At 43.5% G+C, this 15,787-nt stretch overlaps 6 protein-coding genes across 6 annotated transcripts; 2 read left to right on the top strand and 4 right to left on the bottom strand.

Moving 5' to 3' along the window:
- Positions 1 to 96: 96 nt before the first annotated feature.
- On the bottom strand, positions 97 to 1,820 carry O0I10_006597 (26S protease regulatory subunit 6A-B; the record flags this gene model as incomplete). Its single annotated transcript, XM_058486624.1, has 7 exons — positions 97 to 209; positions 275 to 707; positions 787 to 1,060; positions 1,117 to 1,226; positions 1,294 to 1,398; positions 1,480 to 1,605; positions 1,692 to 1,820. The coding sequence occupies 7 exons, from the start codon at positions 1,818 to 1,820 to the stop codon at positions 97 to 99; spliced, it is 1,290 nt and encodes a 429-aa protein (XP_058342695.1).
- Positions 1,821 to 2,046: 226 nt separating this feature from the next.
- Positions 2,047 to 3,130, top strand: O0I10_006596 (uncharacterized protein; the record flags this gene model as incomplete). The annotated part of the gene is made up of 4 exons (XM_058486623.1): positions 2,047 to 2,507; positions 2,574 to 2,665; positions 2,723 to 2,859; positions 2,930 to 3,130. The coding sequence occupies 4 exons, from the start codon at positions 2,047 to 2,049 to the stop codon at positions 3,128 to 3,130; spliced, it is 891 nt and encodes a 296-aa protein (XP_058342694.1).
- Positions 3,131 to 3,501: 371 nt separating this feature from the next.
- On the top strand, positions 3,502 to 4,758 carry O0I10_006595 (uncharacterized protein; the record flags this gene model as incomplete). The annotated part of the gene is made up of 3 exons (XM_058486622.1): positions 3,502 to 3,606; positions 3,670 to 3,861; positions 3,919 to 4,758. 3 exons carry the CDS (start codon positions 3,502 to 3,504, stop codon positions 4,756 to 4,758), a joined length of 1,137 nt encoding a protein of 378 aa, XP_058342693.1.
- Positions 4,759 to 4,869: 111 nt separating this feature from the next.
- On the bottom strand, positions 4,870 to 7,201 carry O0I10_006594 (uncharacterized protein; the record flags this gene model as incomplete). The annotated part of the gene is made up of 12 exons (XM_058486621.1): positions 4,870 to 4,918; positions 4,988 to 5,528; positions 5,588 to 5,695; positions 5,751 to 5,851; positions 5,911 to 5,961; positions 6,019 to 6,067; positions 6,131 to 6,221; positions 6,278 to 6,370; positions 6,429 to 6,734; positions 6,805 to 6,902; positions 6,958 to 7,042; positions 7,118 to 7,201. 12 exons carry the CDS (start codon positions 7,199 to 7,201, stop codon positions 4,870 to 4,872), a joined length of 1,656 nt encoding a protein of 551 aa, XP_058342692.1.
- Positions 7,202 to 10,367: 3,166 nt separating this feature from the next.
- Positions 10,368 to 11,713, bottom strand: O0I10_006593 (cysteine synthase; the record flags this gene model as incomplete). The annotated part of the gene is made up of 5 exons (XM_058486620.1): positions 10,368 to 10,504; positions 10,565 to 11,156; positions 11,226 to 11,471; positions 11,533 to 11,574; positions 11,651 to 11,713. 5 exons carry the CDS (start codon positions 11,711 to 11,713, stop codon positions 10,368 to 10,370), a joined length of 1,080 nt encoding a protein of 359 aa, XP_058342691.1.
- A 155-nt stretch (positions 11,714 to 11,868) lies between these two features.
- On the bottom strand, positions 11,869 to 15,197 carry O0I10_006592 (uncharacterized protein; the record flags this gene model as incomplete). The annotated part of the gene is made up of 9 exons (XM_058486619.1): positions 11,869 to 12,159; positions 12,219 to 12,296; positions 12,366 to 12,797; positions 12,854 to 14,389; positions 14,444 to 14,494; positions 14,559 to 14,596; positions 14,666 to 14,800; positions 14,873 to 14,927; positions 14,997 to 15,197. The coding sequence occupies 9 exons, from the start codon at positions 15,195 to 15,197 to the stop codon at positions 11,869 to 11,871; spliced, it is 2,817 nt and encodes a 938-aa protein (XP_058342690.1).
- Positions 15,198 to 15,787: the final 590 nt, after the last annotated feature.

The raw sequence follows: 15,787 nt of genomic DNA, 5'->3' as shown, positions 1-15,787 counted from the left end.
ATAGGTTGATGTAGCAAATTCACCGAGGCCATCCAATCTATTGTCTCATGGTGTCTCACATATTGGGGAATGACGCAAAAGAGATGTTGGTGTTTATTACGCATAGTATTGAAGCGACATTTTCTTCTTTGCTTGTACTTCTTGAATAGCATCCATAAAGTCCTCATGAGAGATTTCAACAGCTCCTCGCCGAAGGGCCAACATACCACCTAAAATACCATCCCTTGTAAGTACCATGTGCATTGCATCCATATCACATATCGATAAAACTTACTCTCAACACAAACAGCCTTGCATTGAGCACCATTGAATTCGTCACAGCATCGAGACAATTCTTCAAAGTTGACATCCTTGCTGACGTTCATCTTACGAGAGTGGATCTGGAGAATACGTGCACGAGCTTCTTCGTTTGGCAATGGGAATTCAATCTTACGATCAAGACGCCCTGACCGAAGCAATGCAGGATCGAGGATATCAATACGGTTGGTGGCAGCAATCACCTTGATACGATCATCTGATGAAAAACCATCCAGCTGATTCAAAAGCTCCAACATGGTACGCTGTACTTCACGATCACCCGATTTTTCAGAGTCGAAACGCTTTGTACCGACAGCATCCAATTCATCAATGAAGATAATAGAAGGTGCCTTTTCTTTGGCCAAGTTGAAAGCATCACGCACCAGCTTTGCACCATCACCAATAAACATCTAATAATAATAATAATCACGGCGATGAGCAACATGGTTTTTCCCTTCCAATGAATAATGTTGGGTTATATGTATTTACCTGTACAAGTTGTGGACCAGCAAGTTTGAGATAGGTTGAGTTGGTTTGTGCTGCACAAGCTCTTGCAAGTAGGGTCTTGCCAGTACCAGGGGGACCATACATCAAAACACCCTTTGGCGGCCGAATACCAATATTCTTGAAACGATCGGCATGTGTCATGGGAAGTACAACAGCCTCCACCAATTCTTCGATTTGCTTATCCAGACCACCAATGTCGTTGTAATCCTCTGTAGGTTTCTCATCCACCTCCATAGCCTTTACTCGGGAATCATACCTAATTTATCAAAGATGAGCCATGGGCCTCCATCGTCATCCTTTCCTATCACTTACTCTGCAGGTAATGTATCCAAGATCAAGAAACTATCCTTGTTCACACCGATAAGGTCGCCAGGTTTGAGAGTTTCAGGATCAACAAGACCAATCAATGGCAAGAATACAGTCTAATGCAATGTATATGATTAATGCACATGCTCCTTAACAATAGCTTCTTCAAATCACGTGATGTACCTGTCGCGTAGATGTTCTGATAACAGCACATTTGCCTTTGCGTCGTGAGTCAAGGTCAACGTTTGCACCCTCTTCCTCATCTGGTTCAGGATCGACATCGAGGAGCTAAAGTGGAGAAACGATATCAGAGAAACAGAAAGGTATACCCTACGTGGTGGGTTGCTGATTGCTGAAGAGAAATCTAACCTCGATGACATTGCTGACCAAGTATGGAAGCTGCTTGTTCAACTTGATTTTCTCCTTGTTGTCCTTGATGCGTTCACGCATGGCAGTCTGCTCGTGCTGTAAGCGTACCACTTCTGATTTCATGACCTAGAGGGAGGGGTGTAATGGAGGTGAGTTGGGAGACGTGTTCTCAATGTGTGTGTGTGTGTGTGTGGGTTACTCATTGCACATACCTTGATATCATTTTCCAGTAGTCTAGTCCTGTTGTTGATTTCCTCTGGAGCTAAGCGGCGAATTTCTTGTTCGACTTCATCGTCGGCTTCTTGGTTTTCCCATAAGGATTTGTCTTCCAAGGTGGCCATATTGGTGTGGAATATGCAATAGAGAAAAGAGTAGCAGGAGGAGGTGGCATACGCGCAACCACATTACGTAGTATATTGACACCGACAGCCGACTCAGTGCGTGTGCGTGTGTGTGTGTGTGTGTGCGTGTGTCCGATTGGATCTCGGGACTGCGTTTCAATACAACAACTTTTTTCGTTTTGGCAAGAACAAAGGCCTTCTTTTCCCTCCCAACACAACGCTCATTATGGAAGCTCTACACGTCTCAGTTGGCAATTCTTCCACGGCACCTTATCAACGACCATTCACTTGCACAGTCAGCCCTGTCGTTCTCTTTTCCGTTCTCGATCAGTTTTTGCGTCGCGATGAGCAACAGAACAAGGTCGTTGGCGCCCTTCTTGGTGCTCGTAGCCCCGATGGCACCGAAGTGGAAATTCGCAACGCATTCAGCGTGATCTACACTGAAGAGGAATCCCAAATTGTTCTTGACAAGGAGCATTACAGCAGCATGCACGACTTGCACCTAAGAGTCAATCCCCAAGAAACTATCTTGGGCTGGTACACTGCTGGCCCTGGTGTATCGCCATCCAGCGCTCCTCTCCACACCTTCTTTAGCCAAGATACAACTCCTTTCCGACCTATTCAACTTACTATTGATACCGAAATGTTGTTCAAGAGTGACGATGTGGGCATGCGAGCATACACATGGTGAGGATCATATACACAGCTTATCTTGATGGAAGGCTGACATGACAATCAATCAACGTGTTTTAGTGCACCCGTTGGATTCTCCACAAAGCCTGGTGATTGCATGTATCTTCCAGTCCCATGCGAGATCAAGTACTTGGATGCTGAACGTAGTGGATGTAAGGCTATATCAATGGGTATTGGATGAATCAAAATTGACATTTTCCAATCATTAGTGGATATGCTTGCATCTGCCAAGTCTACTGAAAGCCGTACCGCAAATCTCCTTTCTGATATGGATCATTTGGAAGTTGCCATCAGCAAATTACAAGAACTCTTGCAGAGAATCAGCGAATACGTCGAGAGCGTTTTGGTAAGGAAAAGAGATAGGATTGAGTGGATATTGGGGGATCATATACTTATTGAGATCTATGCTCTTAAAGGCTGGTAAGGAGAAGCCCAACAATGCTATTGGTCGTTATATCATGGATACTGTGTCTGTTGTTCCCAAGTTGGATAATGCATCATTCGAGAAGATGTTCAACTCTCATTTGCAAGATCTTTTGATGGTTGTCTACCTCGCCAACGTCACCCGTACCCAGCTCTCCATTGCCGAACGATTGAACTACTTGGTTTCCAATTAGACGTGTACAACACACCATCCACGTTTTGTGTTTTAATTGTGTCTTTTTTTTCTTTTCTCTCTATCCCATCATTCTCTCTTTCTTGCATCAACAAAAAAATGCCAAGTTTTGCCACAAGAATAAACCCGCCCTCCGCACCAGCATCTGTAATCATATCGTATTCATTCTTCTTATGTCCAAATGTTCCTATAAAAGTAGCCCGTAGAATAAAGGATGATCGACAGGAGATGAACGTATGTGTGTCGGAATTGTAGTTGCATGACACAAACAGTGATTCTAGGATGAGCTCAGTTTCACCGCTATGTTTGTTGCTGTGACGATCCGATCCTCTCTCTCTTTCTTTCCTCCCCCTTTTCCCTTCCACTCATACCATGGATACACCATTGTTCAATCCTGATATCGACTTTCAAGCATCATTTCATACTATGGCAACGGCTCCTCGCTCGTTTCCTAGGAAAGAGCTTCTCGACTTGCAGGTACTCCCAACACATGACGCCATTGCAAAAGTAGAATGCTGACCATTGGGGGCTATACAAAAGGGACGACCCGTTAACGTGGAGCAATTGGCGTCCGATTACAGCTTGATACTCATTACACTGAAACGGGCTGATTGTCCTGCTTGCCAACAGCTACTTCACTATCTCAACTTGTATGGACTCGACCCAGATATGACCGAATACTATGATCCTTTCTTAAACGAGACACTAAGCATTGACCCGGAACAGAAGAAGGTAATAGGGATCTTCATTAGATGATATGCAATATTGATATGGAATCATTCTTCCTAGTTTTGCGAGTTATTGTTGAAGCGCGATGCCTATTTCATTATCGTATGTCCAGGATCTACCGAGCAAGTGGCGGAAGTTCAGCAAAACACACATTTCATGCAATATCCATTCATTGGCGGTGAACAAGCAATCGAACTTGGACAAGAACTCAAATTACAAATGACCGAGACACAGCTATGGCCTGCCGTACTTGCTATCACCAAAAAGACACTCAAAACTGAATTTATCAAATTGGGTCGTGGTCCAGCAGACATGTCGCATTTGGAAGTGATTCGACATCTTTCTACACGACGTATCGAGATTGAATCAGCGGGTTCGACCAAAGTGGATGATGCACACAAGATTATGGAAAAGCTTAAATGGCGTGCAAAACGATGTCGCGAAGGACGTATGGTCACCACACTCAGCCTATTACAACCACAACCACCACCTTCACCTTCACCGCCATCACGTCCAACACAAAACAGCCATTGGACGAGTCTACCAACTGAAATTGTGGAGCTCATGCTTTCATATCTTGATACACCCTTCCTTCTCAAAGCATCTCGTACTTGCCGTTTATTCTATATCTCATCATGTAATGTCCTCATTGAACGTCTACGCGAACATGCTCAACGTGTACAACGTGTGCTCCCAAGAAAGGATGGCCTCTTTTTACCAAGGAGTACCATGGATCGGCTTGTTGTTAATCCAAATGCTGTCGGCTTCAGAGAAACGGAGTACTACGTTGGAGAGTTGACTCGACTTTATGCCGAAGTGGCAGGCGATACATCACCACGAATAAGGCGTACAGCAGGATGGAAACTTGGAAAACCATTCCCAGCTACAGTCGTTCGTTGATACTATTCCATGTCTCGTTTCCCTTTCCTTCCAATTGATCCCCTTTACGTTATATAGATTATACATTTATTCGTTTTGGGAGAGAAAATCAATATATTTTTACATTCGCAATTACTTTCTTGCATTGCTTGTCAAATGGGCTCGTTCATCATCATCAGGTCTATAAAGAAAAAAAGGGCCATATCAGTACCTTTCACTTGTAGATCCATTTCGCTATATATACTCTTACCCATCATCCTCATCATCCTCATCTTCGCTAGGATCATCCTTTTTGTTGATGTTTTCCCTGCTGCTTGATGCTTGGACATGGTTGCTACTTGATTCATGTTGATCGTTCTCATGGTTGGGTACGGTCATGAGCTTCACTTTGCTGCTGCCGTGGTGGTCACCGTTATCACTCATGTCATCATCTCCCAAATCAAAGATGGCTGTGCTATCGGCATCCAAGCCGGCGTGACGAAGTTGATTTTCAAGAGCGATAGCTTCCTCTTCATCCTGACTGATTTGTTGCAAACCATAACGCTGATTGTTGCTTGTAGGACGCCATAAGATAACAATGACCAGGAATACCACAAAGTAGAGCAAATTAAGGAGACCATCCATGGTAATCCACCGCCATTTCCAGCTTTTAGCAGCCCAGTCTACTTGATTGCGTCCGCTAAAGGCAAACATGTTGAGAATGAAAATGACAATGACCATAAACACCGAGAAAACGAGTAATCGATGAAGCCTTGTGTACATCAATGCCTTGACATGTTGCTTGCGTACCTCTATGTATTGCACATTTAGCACTAGTATATACATATCATTTCCACCTATAATCATTTACCTAGCGTGGCAATCGTATTGGTAAGCGAGCTGAAAATCCACACGTAAAATGCCGACATGGTCAATGCAAGAGGGAAGATAACCAGTAAAACCATGAATCCAGCCGATTCTACATGTACTCCTTAGTCAACAATGACACATAAACAACCATGACCTATACCTACCTGGCGATAGCAACATCACACCCAAAGAGTAGATAACACCGAAAAAGAAATGTGTGCCAGCAAGAACGACGCATTTTTTCATGGTGGATCCAAGACTTGGCCTATGAATGGATAATATAAGCAACAAGAAGAGGTCATACAACAAAGTTTTTATACTCACTTTACCACGCTGTATCCCAAGGATACCACCAGCAACATGAAGAATGACATACTAGTAAACAAAGAAATGAGCACATGTGGACCGTTTTTCCTTGCCCATTCCCATTACCTATTTCTGCCAGCGTTCATAAATGCCACCAATGCTAAAAGGCCGTATGCTACATGATTGGTGTTGGATTACAGTCAGCAGCTGTCATACCATCCTTTTTTGAAGAACTTACAAGGCGATCCTGCTTGATTATATGCTTCCCAGAAACCCCAATTGATGGCCATTTCAACAATGAGAAAGAATATGGTTGCCGATAAAAAGTGCTACAAAGCGACTTAGTCCGTTGATGCCCTTTCCTTTTACATCCCACTTGTCTTACCTGCACAGGCAAAATGTCGTTCCAGAATCGATAAGTTTGGATACCCCAGGCAATACCTACAGCCAAATACGCAATCGAGAATGCACCATAAAACTATACAACGATTGAGTGAACACGTAACAATGTGCCTTTGTAAAGCTATATTCCTTACCAGTAACTTGGGATAATCGGATGCTGGAAGGTTGCCATAGGGAAGTCGCCATTCAATCCATGCATCGAAACGATCACCTTCCTCAGGCTCAAGATTGGCATGAATGATAGCCACACAATAGTATCCTGTATGATCCACCTTGTATAGCACAATCTCAGGCATGGCTGTCTCGTTCTTCTTCAGGCTGAATGCAGTGGTAAAGATGGATGAGTTATCATTGGGATCTTGTTTGACGATAAATGTGCCATAGTCAACAGCGTCGCAGATGTGATTGTCGACAGCATAGTCATCGCAGATGTATTGCACCTAATGAATGAGATCCACGCCAAGTAAATCATCCCGCTACTATTCCCCAAATTTGCTTTTGTCAATGTACCTGGCCAGTTTCATTATTAACCATCCCAATGCGATCGAAATCATTCCATTCATAGATAAGCATGGCTGTCTTGCCCTGAGAAGTGTTGTCGAGCGTCACTATGGATCATATCTTAGAGGATGTGTCTTAGCGTGTATGTGTATGTGCTAGTACCTTTAATAAAGGACTCGTCATTTCCGGGGACATCGTCCTTACTCCATATGCCAGAGCATGCCGTGGTAAAGAGGTCATCACTGGTCTATAAAGATTATGCGTGTTGAGTTGGTGAGAAAGGTCGCAGGAACATGGCAATGAACAAGAGGGGCGTGCTTACAATGCGTGTCTCATCGGCTTGTACGGATAAACTTTGAGCTAGCAGCAATGCAAGCCATAACAACAATGGACGCCGGGATAGCATTGTTCAATGGCGGAGAGAAAGAGGGATAGTTATCGAATAGGGCGCGTTTTGTGCCAGGAAGAAAGGTGTGTAATAGGTAAAATAGCAACTTCGGTTCCGGCTAAAGGAACGTGCACTAAACTCAGAGTTTACTGGAGGATGAAGAATGAGACACAAGAATAAAAACACTAACGTTTGATAGTTTCACGTGGTGAAAAGGTACCGGGGTGAATGGGTTGCTTGCTGTATATCTGATAGTACTTGGACGACGACGATTAACCATTTTCCTCTATCCCAGATTGTTGCACACACCATCGTCATTATACCATCCATTTTTGTGTTTACTTTTCGGTGATAATAAATTATGCAATATGCATCCTTTTTGCCATTAATCGTGTTCTTTGTGAATAAATGTGGTCGCATTGATATCCCAAGTAGGGGTCGTTGCTGTTCCAGCTATGTAGATAACAACCCCACATCCATTAGCTCATAGTTTCTCCCCTTCAAATGAAACTAATACCATTCAAGCAATTGTCGCTCCATATCTCGTCGAAGCTATCATGCTTACCTTAAGCCCCACCATGTTGCTTGACGAGTTGGGCACGAACATTTAGGCGTGTGCGCAATGTTTGTTGATGGAAGTGTCATTGACTCATATTTTTGTAACGAACACTTTTCGAACGTCGTCATGGATACTGGGTACAGCAAGTGATTCGTGATGGCGGATGGATGTCATTGTTTGATGACGGGTATGACAACCTTGTTTATCTGATACCTGATTTATCCATGGACATTCGATTACATCAAAGGCTCTTTGTGAAGTTGCTTCATCATTCTATACGCTCATCAAGCTTTTGTGATTACAAAAGTATCCACATGCACCTGCACATAAAAGACAATGTCGTCCATCATTTTGATCATGCATCACTTCCTTCCCTCATATGGTCACTCTTTGATTGCTGACACCTTTAAAGTCCTTGGTAAGTGCCATGGTGAGTAGTCCTCTTTGTGAGTGATCCATGTGGTAGTATTTGTAATGACTTTTAGCGTTTCATTGTTATCCTACTTTCATTATCATTGTTGGAGGTATTATGCTATTGGGCTCTTTATTGAAGTAAAACGTAATCATATTACTGGGTGAGGCACACACTCATAATAATTCTTTTGATGTAGCTATCTTCGCAGATGCATATGCAATGTTGGATTCCAAAAGGACTTGCGCTGTGCACATATCGCCTTTGTTTAAGACACAATGAATAAATCAGACGCTCTCTCTTCCTCTCTTTTTCCATCATCACAGCATTTATAAGAGGATAATCTTGATTTACCATGCCATAAATCTATATGCACCAAGTGCCCACGCACGACGAGGTCCAACACAGGAGAAAGGAAAGTCTTAAAGAAACTTAGAAATGGTTGTCCAACGCAATCCAGTATTCATCAAAGTAACTCTTTAATCCAACATCATTCAAAAGTGAGATAGATCGAGAGGTCCAACGAATTGCTTCAATGGAGGAGATACATCCATTTGATAAGTTTCTACCTTTTGAGCGTGGGTAGTGCAAAGGTGAATGGATGAACGTGAGGTGCTAGGATGCGTGATGGCGAAATGTATGCAAAGTAAGCGTAGAGTTGGATAATGATGACTCTACTTGGTTGACAAGTAGCACGAATGGATGATGATAGCAGCTGCCTTGGAATAGCGTGTAAAGTACGATAACTGGAGGCAGCATTCGTTCAGCATAATAGCATCAAGGTCAAGTTGTCAATGGATTCATAAGAACAAGGCTCTTTCTCCACGCATTGTGTATGTCCATATCCTTCCATCCCATGCACCAAACCAATGTCCATATCCACATCCATATCCATATCCATAAAAAGTTGCATGTATTGAAGCAAGTTGCTACACGTAAATAAGGCTGCTACTATTTAATGGCTATCTGCTGTTCACGTGAACAAGGCTGTAGACAAGCTGTTTCAAATAAAGAACGCTGTTTGACACAATGGAGACCTTGCTAATGGCAAATGCTGCAATGAATGCTGTTACAACTGGTTGTGGCAGAGGAGTGTACAAGAGAGTACGTAGTGTCGAGAGGCTCGTGTGTTGTAGTAGAGTAGCAATAAGGCTGTGTACACGCCATGGACTTGCCATTCAGTCAAAGGTAATCGGATCAGGGCAGTTGTAGGATTGACATGATGGGTTGAAGCAGGACAATCGTTGGCAGGTGGTAATTGTACTTGAATGGGGCAACAGTCGAGAATGGGAGGAGGAGGAGGGGAAGAAGGGGAGAGGAAGAAGTGGAAATTAAAACAGGTTGATCTGATGTTGAATGATACTTCTTTGTACAAGCGTTGCTCAATCAAATCCTCTTGGATCATGGAAGTTGAAGGAGGGGGATGATGGGCTGGAGTAGAGGAATCGTTCGTATGCATTGGATTAGGCAACAAAGGTGAATGGGAGGAATGGGCTATCAAGTGGCAGTTTACAAATAACTTTGCAAAATGATTTTTCTCATATTGGGCGATACTTCTGTGTTTGAGCGTTTTTCAGTCAAATCCTCTTGGATCATGAAAGTTAAATGATGGAGATGATGGGCTGGAGTAGAGGAATCGTTCGTATGCATTGGATTAGGCAACAAAGGTGATCGGGAAGAAGTGCCAGTTAACTTGCAATGTTTAAGTATTACTAAATGATGCATAAAGTATCATACATCGACCCTTCCAATCCTGCAAAACAGCTGTGTTACACAAAGAGGTCCCTCTGTATCTCCGGCTCTATAGGGTCTAGCTACAAGAACGGATATTAGCTCATCATTTATATGTATAGCAAATTAGATAGGACATGCTGCTGTTCATGACCTGATATTCTCGCTGTCGTGAACGGTGTTCCAGGGCAGCTTATTACAGATGCAATCTCTTATGATAAAGACTTGGATGACAAAAGATGGCAGGTCCTCTAAAGATGGATTCTATGGAGTCCTAGCGTGTTTGCGTAAAGGGGTAAAATCATTACTGCATAGGTAGTGTTAAGCTAACCAATCCCAGCGGCTAGTCCCTTGATATTACTTCTCTCGATCCAAATCGTGACATACCCACAATAAAGTATACTTGGGAGAAAATTATACAAATCGAATGATATACACAAGTTGCTTTTTTATCTATTATCACATTTCTGGAATCTAGCAATCTAAGGGAGAACAATGTACTTTTGCAAGTGATCAGGGATGGCCTTTTCAAGGTTCTTGCTCTCGAGCCATTGACGGCTGAAAAGACGCGATTGGTATCTATAAGCACCATCAGCCATGATAGTGACAATACGCTTGCCTATAAAGGTGTCAGCAACACATTTTCTCACGCTTCTTCTTTGGCCTTTATCCCACTTACCAGTACCAAGCTCCTTGGCGAGTTTGACAGCAGCAACAACGTTCAATGCAGAGCTGGCACCAAGATAGATACCCTCCTCATCCAACAAACGATAGAGCATGGCAATGGATTCCTCATCAGGGACATTGAAAGAACCATCAACAATACCAACATCCTGTGCCATATTGTCGGTGATACGACCCTGGCCAATACCTTCAGTGATGGAACCACCAGCACGATCCATAAGCTTGCCACCACTTTGGAAGTAGCTGTGAAGCACAGATCCAGGAGGATCGGCAACGTAGGCCTTGATGTTAGGGTTTTGGGTCTTGAGGTAACGAGCAGTGCCAGCAAAAGTGCCACCAGTACCAGTAGCACAAGTAAAGCCATCAACAAGTCCTTCTGTTTGTGCCCAAATCTCGGGTCCAGTGGTTTCAATGTGAGCACGTCGGTTGGCAGTGTTGTCGAATTGGTTGGTCCACACAGCGTTGTCGAGTTCTTCAGCATGTCGACGGGCTTGATGGTTGTAATTTTGAGGGTTATCAAAAGCAACAGCAGGAACAGGATGCACTTCAGCACCAAGCATACGCAACAAGTCAATCTTTTCTTGAGACTAAAAGATAAAAAGCCATGCATGAGATACTTTATCCTCTACTTTCATCTTCATCCTTATCTTCCTTACCTGGGTGTTTGGCATGTAGATCACGCACTTGTAGCCTTTAGCACGGCACACATGAGCCAAACCAATACCAGTGTTACCAGCAGTGCCTTCCACAACAGTACCACCAGGCTTGATCAATCCACGTTCCTCAGCATCCTTCACCACATACAAAGCAGCACGATCTTTGACGGAACCACCAGGGTTCATGAACTCGGCCTTGGCCAAAATCTCGGATCCAGTTTCCTCGCTTAAACGATTCAAACGAATCTATCATTGCTTATCAGCTCACTGCATATAGTGTTGCACCTCAAAATGATATCCCACTTACAAGAGGAGTGTTTCCAATAGCACCAACAAAGCCTTTAGTAATCTTTAAATATGCAGCAACGGTCAATGCATGTACTTTTTTAAACGCAATCGCGACAATAAAACAAGACAATACTCACGCCAGGGCGAACACCTGGTTGAACAGTAGAATAGGCACGAGCAAATGCGCGAAGGGAATTCATTTGGGATTATTAAAGAGGAAAGGAGGAGGAAGGAAAGAAGAATGTCAGCAGTTACACGTTGCACAGTTTTCAAGGTGTGGGGATCGGGATGAATGTTTAAGACATCACGCAATATCTATTGGTTGGTATCCATCACAAAGTAGCAGCGCATCATATTACGAATAACTACGCAACCACTCATCAGGATCTTCAACACCAACTAAATCTTGCACTGCTTCAAGTAATTCTTGCAGCTCATCCACAAAGGTATGACGTGCTACAATGTAGGATGTGTATGGAAGGAAAGAGGGATGCGTCAAGTCCTCGGGTTTGACTTGGATGGTACGAAAGAGGATATCGGCATAGTGATCTCTTATCTGAGTAGCAGGTACCATGTAAGGTGGAAGCGCCATCTTGGATGCTAGCGTGGTAGCAATCAGCTTGATGGTTGTCAATATCGATGCAACCTTATAAAACAAGATAAAGGTGAGATTGGATTGAAAGCACGTGTCAATGATAATCTTACATAAACTTTGCGTTCTTCAGTGTTGCTTATCGCCACCTTCTCACGCCATTGCGGATCCATATCCCGAAGAGCAAAGCACTAAACACATGCCGTCAACGATTAATGATCCCTTTCCTGTTAGCTATATGGCATGTATGTACTACGTACCATGCTGTATATCAAAAAGACCATTGTGCTGACTTTTTCAACAACGATGCCATAGCTGGCGGTAGGGAATTTGCCACGAAGGGGAGGCTCGAACCGTGACATCATAAGGAAGGTACGCTCATCCGATATTTGCCTTTGCAGATCAAGCACCAGCCGACGGATGTGTTTGATTTGGTCGTCATTGTATTCTTGTTGATCAGCTCCAAGGAATTGCCGTGATATGAATCCAAACATACGCCCCACATCTCGCAATGTTTGTGCAAGCCGTTTACGGAGCTCCACTCTGCCGGTGACTTGGGTAGGGATCATCATGATAAAAATGGCGGCTACAATACCAATGATGACAAGTAGCATACGCATACCAGCAATCGTCCATACTGGATTGGCATCAGCAATGCCTTGGATTTGATATTGGTACTCATAAATGTCGACCTATGTAAATGAAACATGAATACCATTGCTATCCCATACAATTCCAATGTCCTTACCAGCACCATAGTAATCAATGTCATAATAGCAAGCGTACGTAGTAGCGGCTTATAGATCAAAATGTAATAAAAGAATGTTGCCATGACAAAGATGAGCACACCAAGGCCGTAAGGATTGCCCCTTGAGATCTCCCATACGACAATAGCCAAGACACCTCCTGCAACAGTGCCAACGACTCGCATGATACCCGAGAAGTAAAAGACACCCGTTGTAGGCATCAACCATAACATGGCAATGATGTCAGCCCACTGACCATGCCACTCGACATACCATGCTGCGCTTTCCTTGAGATAAATGGGCAATGCCAAAAGCACCGTACCAGCTGCAGTCTTAAAGGCGAAGAATGTATCGGCTTCATAAAACCATTGTTTGATGATGTATAGCTTGTAGCAAATGCGCTGAAATGTAGTCTCGGGAGGATTGCAATCAGGATCGCGGTGATACAATTTGCTAGATCGGCCATTTGAGACAAAGCGGTTGCTGTCATTGTTTTCATCATCCTTGGTTTGAATACGCACGAGCCCACCACCCATTTGATTCGTATCAAAGGCTTGTCCTGCACCAAGATTTGGATCACTGCTATTTGACGACGATGACTGGAACCACTTTTTAAGAGCCTTGATCGTAGGAAACCATAATCGGCGACGTGTGCGTGTTACTTCAATTGTCTCGATAAATTCAATCAGCTCGATAAGGCGTTCGGCATACTTGAAAAGATTGTAACGATAAAGAGAAAGCACATGCATGCCGCCCACATGGCGTTTGTCAATGTTGTCATGATGAAGGTTGTATAATCGAACCGTGCTTTCACATGCTTGGTTTTTCAATCGATCCAGCTGCTGTCGTAATTGTTGTGAATCAACATGTGGCTGCTGCCCTTGCATATCGGTATACTCCTCGTCCTTTCCTTTTGTGCTAGGGCGGCGTTGGCGGCGTTGGCTGCAAAAAAGTCGTGGGAATGGCCATAACATGGAATTAAGTGCTGTACGGTTCGTGTTGCCATGGAAACTCTGTAACCTATCGATGGAATCCTTGAGGGCTTCATTACATGTATCAGCCAGCTGACCACATGCATCACGTATATCTTGGATGGCTGTATTCAAGACGGCTGTCTCTTTTTCATCATCAATCTTTCGCAAAAACTTGTTCCTGCATATTTGACTAAGTCCGATTCCATAAAGAGGTGCTTGCAGATTTTTGACAAGTTGTGTCAATTTGCTCACGTCCTTTCCATTCAATCGAGAAAAGATGATATCTCGATGAACAGCTCTTTTACAATCAATTAGCATAAGGGTGGTATCTTGTAGGCGGCTGTTCATCGTAGGAAGGGTGGGATCAGCAGTAGGTTGAGAATCTCGAGGCGTTGATTCGAGTAAAAGAAAGCCTTCAGAATGCTCCTTAAAGAAAGCATTGAATCCGCTCAAATTCTTTGAGAGGATAGCCATGTAATTGGACATGCTATCATCTGGCCATATTAATGCTGATACAGCAACGCATATGCCACCACCAAGTGCAAGAGGCTTAAGGAACGTCCACTAAAATTTTATCAGTTAGCATTGTTTGCATTGTTTTCGAACGTCAAAGCTCACCAATAAGACTGGCTGGAAACCAGGTATCACCGAAGATTGTGTCAAAACAAACTAACCCAAAAACATGAGCTCGCATATCCAACATGCTGTCTCATCTTCCACAAAGATCACTCACGCAAACGAGAATAGAAGCAATGATTGTCGGGAACATGGCTAATCACGATGGCGGGAAACGAAGATATGTCAGCATTTTTTTGATTTCGGTTCAGCTAACGTGCTAACCTCTTGGGATCTTGATACGGATATACGACATAAAAAAGGTGGCAACGAATAGGAAAACGACGAGAATGCCACTTGATTTAGGTTGTACAGGTGATGGATTGTTGGGATCGCGTGCAAGGTTGGCTGCATACATGCCTATTGTAAAAGTCAAAGATCAGCATCATGCCTATTGTTCTTTTTGTTCTTCCACGCACAGATCTCACGAACCTAAACAGCAATATGCCGTACTAACGAGCGCGCTAAATGTGCCCAAAATCACATCCTTTGATTATGAATCATGCTCTGTGAGCAAAAGACAACGCGTACATTCATCCTTGTTTATTCTTTTTACCTCGAATACAACACCAACGGTCTTGAATGGAAAGTAAAAGACGACCGATATTGCGACTAACAGGGATGCAGAACCGATTGCTTCTCGACAGCGGTCACTGAACGTCATAATACACCCAATTAACATGGCCACGGCAGCCTTTATCGGCTTCCGCCATTTTTCAAAAGGTGGTGGTTTGAGAGCTTCGAGAGCTTTAGGCATAGACAAGAGGTATTAGCAAGATGTAAAAGAAAAGTGAAAAGAAAAAAGAGGGAAAGGAGAAAGTTGAATAGCTGGTGGTGGGGCAAACAATTGCTCTTTTTGATCTCGGCACCTTGCAAACCGCTGAAACTGCACCATCAAAAGAGCGGGTCAACGGTACACCCGAATTTGATCCAGCTCCGATCATGCATGGTTTTTCACTTTTTTGGATAACTTTCCAAGCAAACGTTTTCACCACCCTACCTCAAAGCTGATCCCCGTGTTAATCCATAAAGATGACTTTAGTAGTCTCGCATCGATGTTTTTCGAGGTCTAAAAGGTTTTATTGTTGGTTCGAATCAGGCCCACCTCCCTACTAGCGGGCATTCGCTGAGATGCTGCAATGAAAACATCCGCCCCTTTGCCCCTTTGTTGTGTACAGCTTGTCTATTTGTGGACGTGGACACAATACGTTACGCTCAATGCTAACAGGTAGGGTTCCCTACGTAGTTAACAAGGATAACAGCTGCACCATAATACAAAGCCTTTACAATAATAAGCTCAAGTTGGGTTGCAAGAGACATTGAACCAGCAGATGCAGAAGATAGGCG

The sequence above is a fragment of the Lichtheimia ornata genome (genome assembly GCF_029851405.1).
Source record: "Lichtheimia ornata isolate CBS 291.66 chromosome Unknown scaffold00029, whole genome shotgun sequence".
Lineage (NCBI taxonomy): Eukaryota > Fungi > Mucoromycota > Mucoromycetes > Mucorales > Lichtheimiaceae > Lichtheimia > Lichtheimia ornata.
The sequence above is the reverse complement of the archived record's forward strand: the minus strand, read 5'-3'. Positions and strand labels throughout refer to the sequence as shown.